General features: G+C 46.1%; 1 protein-coding gene across 2 annotated transcripts; it reads left to right on the top strand.

Annotated features, from left to right (window-relative positions):
* Positions 1–763: 763 nt before the first annotated feature.
* Lyrm9 (LYR motif containing 9) lies at positions 764–14,210 on the top strand. 2 transcript variants are annotated; one of them, XM_076870388.1, is made up of 5 exons: positions 800–831; positions 7,420–7,547; positions 10,148–10,290; positions 12,098–12,190; positions 13,052–14,210. In XM_076870388.1, the coding sequence occupies exons 2-5, from the start codon at positions 7,478–7,480 to the stop codon at positions 13,067–13,069; spliced, it is 324 nt and encodes a 107-aa protein (XP_076726503.1). In that variant the 5' UTR covers positions 800–831; positions 7,420–7,477; the 3' UTR covers positions 13,070–14,210. The 2 variants fall into 2 exon arrangements, with proteins under 2 accessions (XP_076726504.1, XP_076726503.1); XM_076870389.1 differs by lacking the exon at positions 7,420–7,547 and having other exon boundaries at positions 764–831.
* Positions 14,211–16,557: the final 2,347 nt, after the last annotated feature.

Here is a 16,557-nt window from a genome sequence, read left to right as displayed (position 1 = left end):
CTGTGTAAGAAAATCAGCCTTTTCATTACAAATAGGTTTAAAAAGCCCTAGAGAAGAGAGACGTGAACAGAAGCAATATTATCCACCGACAATCTAACTCCCTTTCAGACAGCCCAGAGATGCTCAGCAGCATCATTGAACAGAGCGTTTGTCTCACGATAAAGACACATCTTTATTTCTTTCAGGATATAAAACTTGTATTTAAATCAATTCAGAGAAGCACTTTGGCTTTAAACACTAGCGAACGGGGAGAGCCTATTTAATGAAACAACATTATTTCATTTTCAAAGAATGATACTGGCAGGAGCTCTGAGTTTAAATTCTTCATTCTTTCCCTCAATTATAATTATAGATGGGTCTGAAAGGAAGCATGCCTATTACTGTCATATTTATTCTTTTGACAGGTGTTATGGGGCTGAATTTGATGAACGCAGATTCCCATCCCAACATAATTCCTGTCATCATCCACCGAGAGAGGTTTAGGAAGAATCTTCCAGCAAGCCTTTTCTCAGATCCCAAGTATTTTAGCACAAGCCATACTCATGAAGGTGAACGAGAGCTTGTCTTCAAGGTTTATAACCTGGGAGGCAAGAGCCAGAAGGAACAGGTAAAGAGGGCTGTTGGTGGGGCCAGCTGTCTTCTTTTAACTGGGTGGGGTCGCTTCAGGGAACCGGCACCCAGTAGGGCCCCGAGTCCCGCGCGCGGCCGGAAGAGGGCGCTCGACGCGTAGTCACCCGGTGGGGGCGGTGCTGCGCTGGCTCCCGCGGCGCAGGCGCACTCGTCACCGCCGCTACTGCGGCGTCCGGGGCTGGCGTCCCCCAGTGGAGGCGGGTGAGCCGCGCCGCGCAGGCCGAGGGCGGGGGCGCGGGGACAGCGGCTACCCGAGCCACCTGGGGCGGCAGGGGCGGGCTGGGGAAGTGGAAGCCGCTGGCGTCCTCGGACCGGAGGGAAGCCTAGGGGCGACTCGCGCCGCTCCTTCCCTACTGGGGCGCCCTCGTTCACCGGGATAGCCGAACCCCCAGAGTCGCAGGCCTCGCCCCGGGCGGCCTCGGAGGAGCTGGGGAGGCCGGTGGCGCGAGGGAGGGCGTGCGGGGGCCGGGGGGAGCCGGGGGTGTCCAGGCCTCTGCAAAGCCGGGCCCCGGCCCATGGCTGAAATGCTGATCTCCCGGCCCAACCTCGGGGTCAGCCTGTTTGCTTGTTTTTAAAAAGAGTCCCTAACTCCCACTCCATCTGCAGGAGCACCCTGTTACCTAGAGCAACCTTAGCAGTTTGATTGAGTATTTCTGCGTTACAGAGCAAGTCACTCCGTTACTCCGTGGCCGAAAATCCTTAGCTTTTAGGATTAATCTTTTTTTGTTGTTACTGTTGTTTAAAAAAAAAAAAAAAGCTTTTTTTTTTTTTTTTTTGGAGATACAAATTATATCGCATATGCTTTGCCCATTTAAAGTACATTCATTTACTGTATCTTAGAATGTGAGCTGAAACGTACAGTCTATCACCATAATCAATTTTAGGAATTTCCATTATCCCCCCAAATCATCCCCTTTAGTCGTCTCGCCCCCCATCTCTTCCTGTTCCTCCCAGCTCTGATTAACCACTACTCTTTCTGTCTGTATAGATTTGCTTATTCTGATCATTTCATATCAATGGTATCATACATTATGTGGCCCCTTGTGGCTGGCCTATTTCACCTAGCAGAATGCTCTCAGGTTTCACCCATGTTATCTGTCAGTCCTCGGTTTCTTTTATTGCAGAATAATATTCCATGATATGAAAGCACCTCATTTATCTATCCATTCATCAGGTGATGGCCCCTAGGACTCTTGAATTCGTCACTGTCACCCACCAGACCTCCAGATAGGAGGACATGGCTAAAGAACTGCCTGCGGAGGTTTTAAAGAAAAGAGAGTGACAATGTATTTTTTAGCAAGTGTCCTTGGGTGGCACTGTGGAGATTGGATAGGATGGAGAGAGTCTGATTAGGAGATATTTGGAGAGTCCAAGCAAGAGAAAGGAACAAATTTGGAATCCAAACTAGTGCCAGTGGAGTGAGGGGCAAGAGCTGCATTGGTTGAGAACTTGACTACACAGGAGAGGGAGTGGAGGAAGCAAGATTGCTGTCCCATTTGTAGCTTGGGAAATGGAGCACTGGAGTGGACAGGGACAGGGAGCAAAGCCATTCCTATTTTTCACCTTTCCCCATCAAGAAGAGTAATTGCGTATTTAAAAATGGCTTGTGCAGGCTTAAATTTAGCTTTTATCAGTACTCAACAGGGCATAATTTCTAGTTATTTTCTGCAGTGCCATTCTTTTTTTAATGTATGATATTTCCCATTTACTTTTAGGTGCCCTGTGTCCAGACACAGGTTAAGGAAAAGAACAGTGGGGAGCCTGGAGGCCTGTTTCTGAACATCTGTGTCAGGGATAAAACATGGCTCTCAGGAAATTTCCTTTGTGGCTTCCTCTCCCCTTTCCCTTTATCTATGGTCTCCTTTGGATTTTGTAGTTGTTTGTGTGTGTGCATGCATGCTCATGCTTAGAATTTTCTTTGTTGTCCCCTTTCTTTATCTGTGTAATTGACATCAGTCTGACTTTTTTTTCATCTGTATGCAGAGGTGGGGACAGGGGCACTGTAGGTGATGTCCTTGTGTTTCTTTAAAGCATGGAACAAGGTTTTGTGGAGGAAGTTGAGAAGTGCTGAATAATAGTCCAGTCAAGTGCTTTAATAAATGCATGAACCTGGTCCTTCAGGAGTCCTGAAAGAGTTCTTTGTAGGGTCCTCTACCTTGATCTGGTTAGCATTTTTATGGATGGCTGACATAGACACAGCAGGTGGTATCATGAAGCAAGTAAGGGCATGAGCTTTGTAATCAAATAGACTTAGGTTCAATGCCTCACCTTACCATGAGCTAGCTAGCTGTGTGGCCTCTATCAAATTACTTAACCCTTCAGAGCCTCAGTTTCCTCATCTCAAAAATGAAGCTAATGGTATGTATACAATAATATTGTTGTGAGAATTAAATGAGATATCAGATGGAAGGTCTCATACTTGCTGTGTACTAATCGCTCCCTGAATGGTAATAAGACCTGCCATTGGGTAGGACAGCCAGGTATGTCAGACTGTTCATTTCTATGGCCAGGGCTGAGTCCAGAGATATACATACACTAGCTGCTCTGACTGGTGTTGCATAGATAAATGTCATTTATGGCAGGTAGGGTTAATCTCTTTCTGATTTCTTGTACCTTATCTGTGGTTGTTTCTTTTTTTTTTTTTAATAAATTTTATTTATTTTAATATTTATTGTTTTAGTTTTCGGCGGACACAACATCTTTGTTTGTATATGGTGCTGAGGATCGAACCTGGGCCACACGCATGCCAGGCGAGCGCGCTACCGCTTGAGCCACATCCCCAGCCCCTGTAGTTGTTTCTTTGCTTTTGCTGTATGGAGCTGAGTAGAGTTGGATAATAGCTTGTGTGGCAGATTGTGACTCTGGACTGAACTAATAAAATACAAGATGGGGAAACTGATTTCATAATAATTCATGGGGGAAAGTTGCTTTTAAAGTGGATGCCAGGGCCATATGAAAGCCTGAGCAGAGAATGCAGTTCAGATTAGGCTGCATTCCTTGAATTCCTAGATCAAAGGCGGTGACAGTGCCATCAGGGATGGAACTGGTCAGAACACAATCGACTACTGCTTTCCCACTGACAGTATGTTTGAGAATGATGTCAGTAATGGGGGACATATGTTCAGAGGAGGCAAGTGGGATGCAGAAGCTATGGGAGGTGACATTCCCTTCCCAATGATTATGTTGAGAAAGCGATGACAAGGGGCTGTAGTAGCTGACTTTGGGTAGAGAGAAACTGGACTTGGAGGTAGGTGAGGGAAGATGTTAGTCCCGGAGGGCAGAGTTGAGACCAATGAGTAGAATTGTGTGGTAGCAGGCTTTAGCTCAGAACCAGAAGGATTTCCCAGCAGCCTGAGTGGAGGAAAATGGGGTGCCTGTGAGTTCCCTGCCACTAGGGAGCATGTTGAGGGAGGAAAACTGGATGGCTCTCTGCCAAGGGTGTTTCTTAAATAACTTTTTATTACAAACATTTTCAAAATGCATAGAAGTTAAAATAATGGCAAAATGTCCATCCCTCACACCCAAATGAAGTCTTGACATTTTGCCACTTTTTTTTTTGTACTGGGAATTGAACCCAGGGACACTTAACCAGTGACTCACATCCCCAGCCTTTGTTTTGTTTTGTTTTTAATTTTTAGTTGTAGATGGATATAACATCTTTATTTTATTTATTTATCTCTATGTGGTGCTAAGGATCAAACCCAGTGCCCCACATGTGCCAGGCCACACGTGCCAGGCAAGTGCTCTACCACTGAGATATAGCCCAGCCTCTGTTTTGTATTTTTTGAAATTTAGAGACAAGGTCTTGCAGAGTTGCTTAGGGCCTTGCTAAATTGCTGAGGCTGATTTTGAACTTGTGAAGCTCCTGCCTCAGCCTCCTGAACCCCTGGGATGATGGTGTGCGCCCCTGTGCCTGCCTCCTCATTTCTTTATCTTTCTCACTCTGTCTCTTCTCTCCTGGTGTTGGCTTTTGCTGAACGATTTGAAAATAAGTTGCAGATCTGATGACACATCACCTCTAAATATTTCCCACTTGCATCTCCTAAGAATAAGGGGATTCTACACATAACCATATCATTATTATTTCTAAGAAAATTAATAATTAATAATTCACATCATCCTCTAATGACCAGTTGTGGAACTATTTTCAGTGGGGAAGTTAAGCACTGTGATCACCGTGTGGAGGATGGCTGGCGGGCCCCTGAGGGCAGGTGGATTTCCTTCCAGTAATCCAGGCCAGAGCCTGAACTGGAGCCTGGGCTAGAGTACTGTGGGGTGATGAGGGCTTTTTGAGGTCATCCCACTGAACATGGTTCAGGGTGCTGGACGAGTGAGGGCTCCCAGGAGGAAGTGCCAGACCCAGAGCTGAGTAGTGAAGACTGAGAGCTGCAGGAAATAGAGGAGTATTGGAGGACACCAGGGTGGGGGTGGAGGGTATTCAGCAAACAGATATGGGACATTTTGGGGGAGGGATAATATGGGTCAATTTGACTGGGCTGTGAGGTACCCAGATATTTGAACATGTATTCTAGGTGTGTCTGCGAAGGCATTTATGGATTTAAATTGGTAGATTTGATCAGGCAGTTTGCCCCCTTTAATATGAGTGGACCTCATTCAATCTCTTGAAGTCCTGACTAGAATGAAAAGTCTGAGTCTTCCCCAAATAAGAAAAATCCTTTTGCTTGGTGGCCTTTGTATGGAGACACTGGTCTTTCCTGGTTGTACAGCAACTTTAAGGATTTGTGCTAGAACTATGACATCAGCTCTGCAGATTTCAGACTTGCTAGTCTTTATAATTCCTTGTAGCAAACCACACACACACACACACACACACACACACACACACACACACACACACATATGCATGTACCCTTCAGTTGGTTGTGTTTCTCTGGAGAGCCCCTAATACTTCTACTTCATGCCAGGTATTCTGTGACAGTGCCAATACCAAAACAGGAAAACAGAAAGTGCGCTGTCACGGAGTGTGCCATTTAAGGCTCAGTTTGCTTGGATTAGGCCTAAGTGTTGAGGTGCAGATGAGAGATGGGCAGGGGCCAGATAAAAGGGACCTTGCAGGCCACAGAAAGGAGTCTGGATTTTATTCTGTAGACCAGTGCTTTCCAAGCTTCAGTTCCACTTTTATGATTTCTGACATATCCACATTTCAGTCACATTTTTATTCAGTCATATTATTATTTGCTTGGTACATTTTTAAAAATCAATTTTATGCCCATTCCTTTAAAAACTATTTTAAGACTAATATCTATGATATCGTGGCTTTTCCTCATCACATATAGAAATAAATATAAAAATCTTTACAATGAAAAAATGTGTTCCATATTCTGCTTAAAATAATTTCAGGTGTTTGTCTTACATTATGGAAAATGTTGCCATGAATGATGAGGAGTAGGAGTGAATATTAAGGGTTAAACTTCCTCAGGATAAGATACCCTGAGATTTATGTTTCAGAGAGAGTCACTCTGGCTGTTGGGTGGAGAATATATGAAAGAAATGGATTGGAAGGCTGGGGAACCAGCTTGAGGACTATCACAGTTGAGATTTAAGTCTGAACCAAAGCCGGGTGTGGGAGGCTGAAGCAGGGGGATTGCAAGTTCAGGGCCAACCTGGGCAACTTAATGAGATTATGTCTCAAAAAAGGGGGTCTGGGAGTGTAGCTCAGTCGCAGAGTGCTGGCTGAGGACGTGTGAGGCTCTGGTTCCATCCCCAGAAATACCAACACATATGCGCGTGCACATACACACACACACACACACACACACACACACACATACATACACACATGGAGTCTAAACCAAGAGGAGGAGACAAATTTGAGGAAAAATTAGAGGTAAAATTTGATAGGACTTAGAAACCAGTGGATTGGAGATTGAGGGAGAAGGAGGAGGTGAGTTCACTCTGTGATGGTTTTAGTTTGGTTGCCAGGGCAATGAAGATGCCATCACAGACGCAAGGAGCCTGGGTGGGAAGCAAAGGTCAAGTCCAAAGGGCAGGAAGAGAAGCAAGCATTTCCAGGGTCACAGGGTTTGACTCTTGTTTTAGCAATGATGCTGTGAAGTTCATTGCCCCTTAATAACAAGCCTACACTTTAAATTAAATTAAAACATTTTTAATTTAGTTCTTCTAAGTGGACCCACACATGTATTCTCTACTAGTTATTACTGAGAATGACTAAGTATTATAATTGAGCTGAAAATAATCTACCGCCCATACTTGCTGGGTTGGTTACTAAGTATTGCTTGGGTTTTAAGAAACGAAACAAAGTTGTGCTCTTTCCAAATGTTAATTTTGAGGACTACAGATGGTAACCATCTGTTACAGGACTAGCATTTTACAATATTTGATTAGCACTTTATATAGTTTGGGGAAGCCTGCCAGGGAAATCTGCCCATTATGTTTGGGACTCTGTTTGTATGTCCTCTATGGTTGCCCTTGAAGTTCTTGGCCAACATTGTATGGGGTCCCCTCTGTTTTTTGGGCTTACCTGTGGCTAGTCAGACTGATGTTGATTCATAGTAGAAGGAACTTGAGAAACCTTATCCTTTTTAGACTCTTCCTTACAGCTAGAACCAACTGAGTACATCATGGAAACAGAATTTGGGAGGTCAGAATCTGTCATCCATTTAGGACTCTTTGGATTGCAAGTGACTAAACAACAAGCACAAGCAGCTTTGGCAAAGGACTCATATCATTGAGAGTTCTAGGACTGGGGTGCCTTCAGGTGGATGGTTTTAGGGCTCACATGAGTTCTTTGGACTTGGTTTCTCTCAGGGTCTCAGCTCTGCCTTCTGTGGTGAGGCTGCAGTGTCAAGGTTCAGTAGAAGGCAAGATGGCTTCCCTGAGAGGATCAACTCTAGTGGGGAAGAGCTGGAGTCCTTTCAGTCTCGTCTTCAGAGATGGTGAGCTTTACTTTTGATTGGATCAGCTTCCAGCTGTGAACCAATCTGTGAACCAATCCCTGACCTCACATGGATGCAAAGCTCTGATTGGTTTGGAGGGCTGAGACTTGTGGAAGAATATATCCTGAGTTGCACACAAAGCTATTCCAGGGGATGGTGGGAAGACAACCACTGTCCATTTCAGAGTCAGAGCAAGAGGGAACCAGGAGGAATTACAGATGTGTATTGTTGTCAGGAAGATAACATGCTGGAAAGGGAATGAAGGAGCTTCTGAACCCTGACGTTCTGAAGAGACCAAGGATTGAACCCAGGGTTGCTTAACCACTGAGCCACATACCCAGCCCTTTTTATATCATATTTAGAGACAGGTTCTCACTAAGTTGTTTAGGGCCTCACTAAATTGCTGAGGCTATGAAGGAACTTCTTAATAACTTTCTTTCCTTAGTGTAAGGACATCTGATAGATTTAGTATTTGCTTCTCTCTGGCTGGGGTGTGGATAAGAAGGTTGTCTTGCTCTTTTTTATACTACTTTAAACTTGTATCATTCACTTAATCTGTAGTTTAGCTCCTTCAGCTGGAACACAGAGAGCCTGTCTCTCAGAGAGGGAAAATCTGTACAAAGGAGATAGTTGACTCGTGGAGTTCAGCTCAACCAGTGTGTGAAGACTGCTGTGGCTGAGGGGCTGCACTGGAACCTGGGCCCAGCTGTCACCTAGAGGGAGTCATTGGCCTGGCAACAGATGAATTCCCCAGTGGGAAGTACTGCAGCAGCACTGTGACCAGGGCCCTGTAGCCCCACACACCATGGAGTGATTCCCCTATCCCCAGGAAGTAACAGTGCCAGGAAGGACTTCCTGGAGGAAAGAGCTGGATCTGAAAGGCTGAGTGAGGAAGTGGGAAAGGGAACATAGAGCACAGGAGACTGTGTCTACAAAGGTACTGAGAAGTGATGCTTTGGGATCTGGGAGATGTTCCTGTGGCTGAATGGGATGTACCCAGGATACTGGTTCCAGAGCTCCTTTGGTGGGCAGTGTGGAGGAGACCGGAGTGACGTGGGAGGCAGGGGCACCAGGCAGAGTTCTATGGCAGAAGTTCAGGCCTGAGCCAATGGGGCAGTGAGCACAGGGAGGGACATGGCTGTGGGCTGGGAGTCTCTTAATGAATGTTTAGTCCTTACATTCTAGAATCTACCATTTAAAAATGTTTATATGCTTATAGTTTCCTTAAAAAAAAAAAGACAAAGTTCAGGCTAGGGTTGTGGGTTCTTTGGAGAGGACATGTATAATACAAAGATTAAAAGTACAGGTCTTATAGAAGAAAGGATTTTGAATATTTTCACCATAGAAATGATAAGTGAGGAGGGAGACATGTTTAACCTAATTTAAACATTACAAAATGTATATACATTTTGAAATATCACTGGTACCCTCTACATTTGTAAAACTTTTATGTTTGATATATTAAAAAACAAATTTAAATTAAAAAGAAAGAAAAGAATATGGGCTCTGCAGACCCAAAAGAGCACAGAGTATTGTTCCACTTATACAGACTATAGAAAATGCAAACAAACCTGCAGTGATAGAAAGCAGATCAGTATTTGCTTGGGGATGGGAAAGTGGGGACAACAGGGATGACAAAGAGGCATGAGGCAACTGGGGATGATGGGTATGTTCACTCTTGATTGTGGTGATGATATCTCTCGAATGCATTGAGGTCAAACTTATGGAATGGTACCCTTTAAATGTGTGCGCTTGACTGTTCGTCAACAACACTTCAGTAAAGCTGTTTTTTTTAAACGTGGGCTCTGGAGCTAGATTGCCAGTGTTGAAATCTCAGTTTTTACCTTTATCAGCTGTGATCTTGGGCAAGTTACCAGACTTCTGTGCTTAGTTTTTTAATGTATGCATGAATTGCATGTAAGTGAATATAACAGGTAAGTGCTCAGCACTCAACACACAGTGAAGTAAAGTCATATGCCCAAGCTCTGACTTCACCTGGTCACTCCGTGTGCAGCTGCTTCTTCATACAGAGTCTTCTAGAATCATGCTTTTCAAGCTTTAATGTGCATATGAATCTGCTGGGATCTTGTTAGCATGCAGATTGGTCTAAGGAATCTGGTTGGCCTCAGACTCTGTATTTCTGACAAGTTTCTGAGTAATGCCATTGCTGCTGGTCTAGGGCTGTGCTTTGAGTAACTTCTCCAGTCTCTTCCCCGGTGCCGTCACTAGGACATGCCTGGCTAGCATCAGAGCTGGTTGCTCTGATTGCCACTCAGAGTCTTCTTGCTTATCTTCCCTCCTCTGCTCAGTGCCACCTACTTACCCGCCACCTGAAGTTGGATTCCAGAAAAAAGACACCGATGATGAGACTGTGTATCTCCCTCCACGCTTGCTTATGATTCTTGCAGGACTGTTCGTGGGCTGAGACTTCAGCAGGGTTGAGACCCAGCCCAGGGTGTGGGCTCCATGGGAGTGGGCCAAGAAGGGGACCTGGCTTGTGTTCTGCCTCAGGCCTGCTTCTCAGAGGGCTGGGTCCAACAGGCCAGAACCTGTAGAGATCTGACTTGATACCTAAGAAGGAATGCTTTTTTGTTTTCCAGAACAGAGGGTCTTGCGGATGGCCCCGCTACCTGGGGCAGAGCTGATCCAGAAGCCACTACAGCTCTACCGATACTTGCTGCGTTGTTGCCGGCAGCTGCCAACCAAGGGTATCCAAGAGCATTACAAACATGCTGTCAGGCAGGTGGGAGCCATGATGCACTGGGTCGGGGGGGGGGGGTCCTTTAATGTGGGGGTCTGGCAGGGAGTCAGGCCAGGGGAAGGATAGTCTTTCAGGTGGGGGTTGGAGTTTGGTAAGAGAAACTGGAAACAATGCTGAGCAACGCAGCCCCTCTCTGGTGTCTGTCCAGGAGGCCGAGGCTGCTCATAGCATATCACCTCTGCTCCAGCATGTGAATAGGGCAGTTCAGTGGGTAATTGAAATAGACTGTAGGCCACGTCATTTTGCCAATGGCACACAACCTGAATTTAATCACAGGAAAATATCAGGTAAACCCAAACCACCATCTACCAGACAACCTACTGGCCTGTACTCATCAAAAATGTCAACTTAGCTGGCCATGGTGGCACACATCTGTCATCCCAGTGGCTCTGGAGGTTGAGGCAGGAGGATTGCAAGTTCAGAGTTAATCTCAGCAAAAGCAAGGCACTAAATGACCCAGTGAGACCCTGTCTCTAGGTAAAATACAAAATAGGGCTGGGGATGTGGCTCAGTAGTTGAGTGTCCCTGAATTCAATCCCTGGCAAACTCCCACCCCCCAAAAAAATGTCAATTTCATGAAACACAAAAAAAGCAGAGCTGCCCTGGATTAAAGGAGACTAAAGAGATGTGAGAACTAAATGTAATGCATGATCCCAGATTGGATTCTGGACCAGAAAAAAATGTCTGTAAGGGACATTATTGGAGCAGTGCATGAAATTGGAATGTGGGTTTTACATTAGATAATAGTGTAAATGTTAAATTTTCTGCATTTGATTACTATGATTATATAAGAGAACGCCCTTGTTGTTAAGAAATGCACATTGAAGTGCTTAGGGTTTGTGGGCACAATGTCTGCAAGATACTTTTAAATCCTTCCAGGGAAACCTTATAATACACATACAAAGAGAGAACAATAAAGCAAATATAGCAAAATGTTAACAACTAGTGATTGTGGAAGGGAATTCTTCGTACTTTTTTTTGCAACCTTTCTGTAATAAATCATTTCCAAATAAAAAATTTAAAAATTAGAATTCATACAAGTATAATATGAAAAGTTAAAAAAAAATAGAAGTAGCAACAGAAGGCTGTGGGAACACAGAGAAGGGAGTGGTTAGCCATCTGGGGGAGTCAGGAGGGCTTCCCAGAGGAGGGAATTGAGGTGGTTCCTCAAGAGAGAAGGGGGATGTGTGTGGGGTTGGGAGTGACTGGGAAGAGAGGTACCAGTTCTTTCTAAAGGGCCCTGAGAATCACCCCAGTGAACCCAAATCTCAGACTGGTCCAAAGCCAACATCAGCCTGTGCTCTGTCTTGGGCCTGGCTGGATTCCTCAAAGCCACCTCCTCCACTGCCTTCTGTCCCTGCTTGGCTGTTCCAGAGAGAAGCCCTCTTCCTGGTGTGGGGGAGGAGGAGGTCTCACTCTGAGGAAAGCAGCTTCAGTGAGGAGCAAATTCAACAGAGAGATTGAAGTTTCCCTTTAGCCCTGATAGCCTCCCTGATAACCCCTGGCCCAGGGGGTCAGTCCTTTAAGCATCTGCCCTGCTGCCAGGATTGTCCTCTTTGCAATCAAATAGACTAGGATTCAAATGCTGTTGCTTAGCAGCACATTTGGATTTCTGAGCCCCTGTTTCCTCAGCTCTAAGTGGGATAATCATAACCATAGAGGATTAAGAGATGCTGGGTGTATCCTGCCAGCAAGTGTTATCTGGCCAAGGACTGGTGCTCTGAAGCTGCTGGCTCTGTGAATTTTGTCTAGTCATCTTTTTTTTTTTTTTTAATGCTGAAACTTCCAGAGTTTCCGAGTTCATTCAGATGAAGACAACCCTGAGAGAATCCAGCAGATTATTAAAAGAGCCATTGAAGATGCTGACTGGATCATGAACAAAGTAAGTGCTTGGTTCCCACCTCAGCCTGAGAATGGGGCAGTGATAACTGTGACCACTAGGAGTCGCCCCCGCCCCACAGCTGAGAAGGGCCAGTGCTCAGGCCATCCCCACCAGCTACTCCTCTTCTGGTTGCATTTATTTTCTGCAAGGTTGGGTGAGGGGTTCACCCTTAATCCTTAAAGGCAGATTTCTGCCAAAAGTGCTGAACGAGCTGGAATGGGGACTTAGGCGAAGGGAGAGAACAGCCTTGGAAGCAGTGGTGCCAGAGCTGGCAGCAGTGCTGTGGTAGCTCCAAGAGGACAGCTGTTTGGGGGCTCCAGGGTACACAACTGTGGCAGGATTATTGAGGAATCATTCAGGGATATTTTGGGTGGAAGAAGGGAGTGAGACAGGAATGTAGTTGGTGTTAAAACAACCTAGAGAAGGAGTTTGCCCCTAGCTCCCTATCCTTCCTCAGGGTCCATTTTTGTAAACAGTGATTGGCAGAGGATTATCCTATGATTTTTGAGAGTCTTCCTCTCAGAGAAATTCTCAGATCCTGAGAATCTTCCTCAAACAAGATTCAAAGTATGAATCTTTGAACATGGGTGACCACATATTTGTTTCTAATGTTACCAGTTTCTTTATTATGAGCCTCCCCCTGCCCCCAACCAAGGCCAACAGCTTCTTTTTCTGTTAAATCAAAGAGAGGGTCCAGTCATGAACTAGAGATTAGACTGTCCAGTGTCTCCTGCCTGGGTGTCACCACTGCTGAGGAGCCTCTGCTGGAGGCGGGGAGACCTAGGTGACTAGGGTTTGAGATTTCCCGAGTTCTCTCCCCACTGGCTTCCCTCACGCACTTCTAATCTCTCTCTCTTATAGTATAAAAAACAAAACTGAGACTCCAGAGCCCAAAGTGAAGCTGTCCTAGAGACATTTAAAATCCAGAGGTCTCTCTTCTCCTGGAGCCAGTCAGCAGCAGCAGTTTTGGAATATTCTTTGGCCCTGTTGGCTGAGAGAACAAGAAATTAGGAGGAAAAAGCTACCATCCGCTCAGACAGCTCTTCTCTCCACGGTCATGTTTCCAGCATCCTTTATGTTTGCTCTTCCAGCCAGTCATGATGTAAAATTTGGGGAGAATATGGTGTTTTTTTGTTTCTTTTGTGTGTTTTTCATTTTTGTTTTTTTATTATTTTACTTTGCTCTGAAAGTGATTCATTTATTCTGGAGGTCTCTCTACCATTCCCTGAGCCCCACATCAGATCTCCCCACAGTTGGCCGCTTGCACAGAGGAAAGCGAGTGGGCTTGAGAAGCCGACAGATCTGGATCTGAAGCCCAGCTCAGCAGCTTTTCTGGTGACTCGCCTTTGAGATTGGTTTCCTCCTTGAGGAGGATTAAATAAGATGGAGTTGAAGTGCCTAACGTAGGATATGGTACCTGCCAATAAATGTCCCTCTGAGGAAGCTGTCCTGCGCGGCCCCTTCCCTTCCCATAGTGCTCTGCACGTCTCTGTTGTAGCACCCACTGTGTCATGTCTTAGTGATTTGTTCGTGAGCTTGTCCTGTCCCAGCTTGGAGCCCCAGAGCCCCCATGGGTGACTCATGCTCAGCAGTCTGCCAAGATACTGCTCTTCATGTCCCCCTGTCCCTCCATGCCCAGGGACAAAGAGGCCCTGGTCCTTGCCTTCAAGGAATTTGGTTTCTTCAAAGTGGCAAAGTGTACACTACCTGAGACCAGCAAGAACACCAAAGCAGCTGCGGCAGACGCCAGGCCGGCAGGCCGCTGTGAACCTGCAGTCTGTCTTCACTGGCCCTTCCCTGCTTTGCCACATCACAGAGGGAAGGGAGGGCAGGGGAGAAGGGGAGTAGGTCCAGGGGGAAGTGGCCAGGGTGGATGGAGCCATCAGAAAATGTAGAGAAACCTCAAAAGGATTTGAATTTTCCCCAGGCACTCAGCCAGAGGGATGAGCTAGCATGTGTTCATGTCCTTGCAATTATGTAACTTAAAGTGACATCTATATATGTACACAACTGACTGACAAATAATGAAGTAAATGTATCAATTTGTGAAAACTCTTGTCTCTTCTCAATTGATATTCCCAAAGCATCAAAGCATGGGTCATGCCGCCGCTGTGTGCTGTCATACTAGGTACTGAGGACTTAGACGGGTGTCAGACATGGGCTGCCCAGGAGGGAATGTTCTTCAGAGGAGATAACCAGGCACTGGTCTTGCTGCTGGACAACAGTTTTTGATGTTAGATTTGCTGCAGCAGCTGAGGACAGGCTGAGGGCCTTCAGACCAAGCCCAAAGTGGCACCAAACCCCCATCCCCACACTTGTTGTTCAATGCCTCAGAAGTTGGGGGACCTGTTGTGATACACTGTAGAAAATATCATGAACACAGTAGTCGGTGATCATATTCTAAGCCCTTCACTAATAGGAGAGATGTGAGTGAAGATCACCAGAGGGAGGGTATCCTTTGCCCTTGACTGACTCTGGGGTTTTTTCTTGGCCTTCAGTTCACTGATTGATGCCTGATCTAGGTGTGGTGACTCTCCCAGGTGTTAGTCAAGGGGTCCCCAGCTCCAGCATGAGACTGGCCTGTAAGGGAGGGACATATAGATGTGACAGGTTGTGTACTTATAGATGTGACAGGTTGGTTGGTTAATAGTGTGTTGGCTGCTCTCCAGCAGTCCTGTGATGCCGGAGAAGGCGGTGAGCCTTGCCATGTGGGGCACATGCCTGAGAAGGCAGATGGAGGCCCCAGGGTAGGAAGACAGGATGTACAGCAGGGCAGAGGTGGCCAGGGCACTGGGTGAGGCCTGGAGACCTTCTTCCAGCCCCCACAGCAGCCTACCTGAGCACTGCCCTAAGACTCTGCACCCAGTTGCCCTGCAGGGATGGTGTGCACGGGCACGCAAATCACCCAGGACTCCAGTTCTTAGGTGCACACAAGGACTTGCTGACCCAGAGCCAGGCACTGTGGCCTGCTACAATGGACTTTGGAGCTGGACACATTGAATTTAAGTCCCAGCTCCAACATTTAGTAGTGCATTTGGGGTGCATTTCCTGACCTGTCAACCTCATTTTCTGCATTACCTTGTTACACTGCACTCTGCGTGCACATCTGGTGGGTGGTGAGACAGGCAGTCAGCCAGGTGGCCTCCTTTCCCCCTTATCTTTGGTCATGACCCTTTCCTTTTAAATGGCTCCCTTTTCCTCTCTCTGGTGTCTGCTGGAGGAGCACAGTGCCATCAGGAAAGGATCTGGTGTCTGTCATCTCCACCTGGCTGATACTTATTTGCACTTATACTGCCTTTCTGGGGTTCATTTGCATTAGAAAGTTTCTGAGGGGCAGCTCCACTGAAGACTCCCAGTCCCCCTTTGAGAGACCCTGTCAAGTTTGGAGGCCAATTCCTGGGGCAACATTGAGACTTGAGTCCTGCCACGAACCTATGCTCCCTGGACAGAGCCTGCCCTGCCCAAGGTTTCTTTCCCACCCCTGTACCACTCCATCTTAATTGAGGACTTCCTCTCCTTATAGTCTTTCTTCCAGACAGGAAGGAATCACAGTCAAGGGAAGGACAGACATGAGTACCTGGAAACAAATGTGGCTCTTAGCATCTTATCATAACAATATTTATTTTTTCTCCTATTATTCCTTTATATTTTTCCTGGAGGTTTTAGTTCTCCCTGACCCTGGGTGAAAACTAGGACTAGCCTCAAAATTTTCGGACCAATCTTAAATTAAACAGGAAGCTATGATTACTTTTAAGTCACAAAACAGCCTCAATTCATGAAGTGAAATGTCCAGTCTCAAGTAAAGATAAAATTTCAGAACTGAATTAGGTTCAGGCTTCCTCTTCTTCCAGTTGGGCTCTGCCACAGATGGAAATCTGCTGCCAGAGATGCGACACAGGCAGTCCTTGCTAACTAGGGAGAGGGGTAAAGGCACAAAATAGCACCACTTATTCAAGTACTCCCATGTCATTCAGTGTGGCTAAGACACGATGGTGGGCAGAAAGAACAAGGATAGAGTGGGGATGAGGTTGGGACAGGGCACAGGACCCAATCATTCAGAGATTTGCAGGCCATGCCCTTCTCCAAGAGATGAGCCTGTGATCCTCTCTTTATACCTTCCCTACCAGAGAGTGAACCCCTTGGCCATTGCAACCAGCTGTGTGCCTGCTGCTGGGGCAGTGAGCTCTAGGGTTTGCTGAACAGAAGAATGACTCTACCAGGAAACACATGTCTCACCTTCGTTGGGTTTTGTTTTTCCATTTTCTAGTAGTGAGGTGTCGGGAGGTGGTCATGATTTCTTAGCTAAGTCTTCTTATCAGCAGTGCTTAGGAGCTGCTTTAGAGGAAGGAACACTGACTCTCACTGCT

The sequence above is a fragment of the Callospermophilus lateralis genome, chromosome 11 (genome assembly GCF_048772815.1).
Source record: "Callospermophilus lateralis isolate mCalLat2 chromosome 11, mCalLat2.hap1, whole genome shotgun sequence".
NCBI classification, from domain to species: domain Eukaryota; kingdom Metazoa; phylum Chordata; class Mammalia; order Rodentia; family Sciuridae; genus Callospermophilus; species Callospermophilus lateralis.
This window is presented reverse-complemented; position numbering and strand designations above follow the sequence as displayed.

Excerpts from the sequence above, each read along its gene's own strand:
- Lyrm9 (XM_076870388.1), top strand. The coding sequence starts at position 7,478 with ATGGCTTCCCTGAGAGGATCAACTCTAGTGGGGAAGAGCTGGAGTCCT. Across the intron at positions 7,548-10,147 it reads CAGTCTCGTCTTCAGAGATG|AACAGAGGGTCTTGCGGATG; the intron begins GTGAGCTTTACT and ends TTTGTTTTCCAG. Across the intron at positions 10,291-12,097 it reads ACAAACATGCTGTCAGGCAG|AGTTTCCGAGTTCATTCAGA; the intron begins GTGGGAGCCATG and ends TGAAACTTCCAG.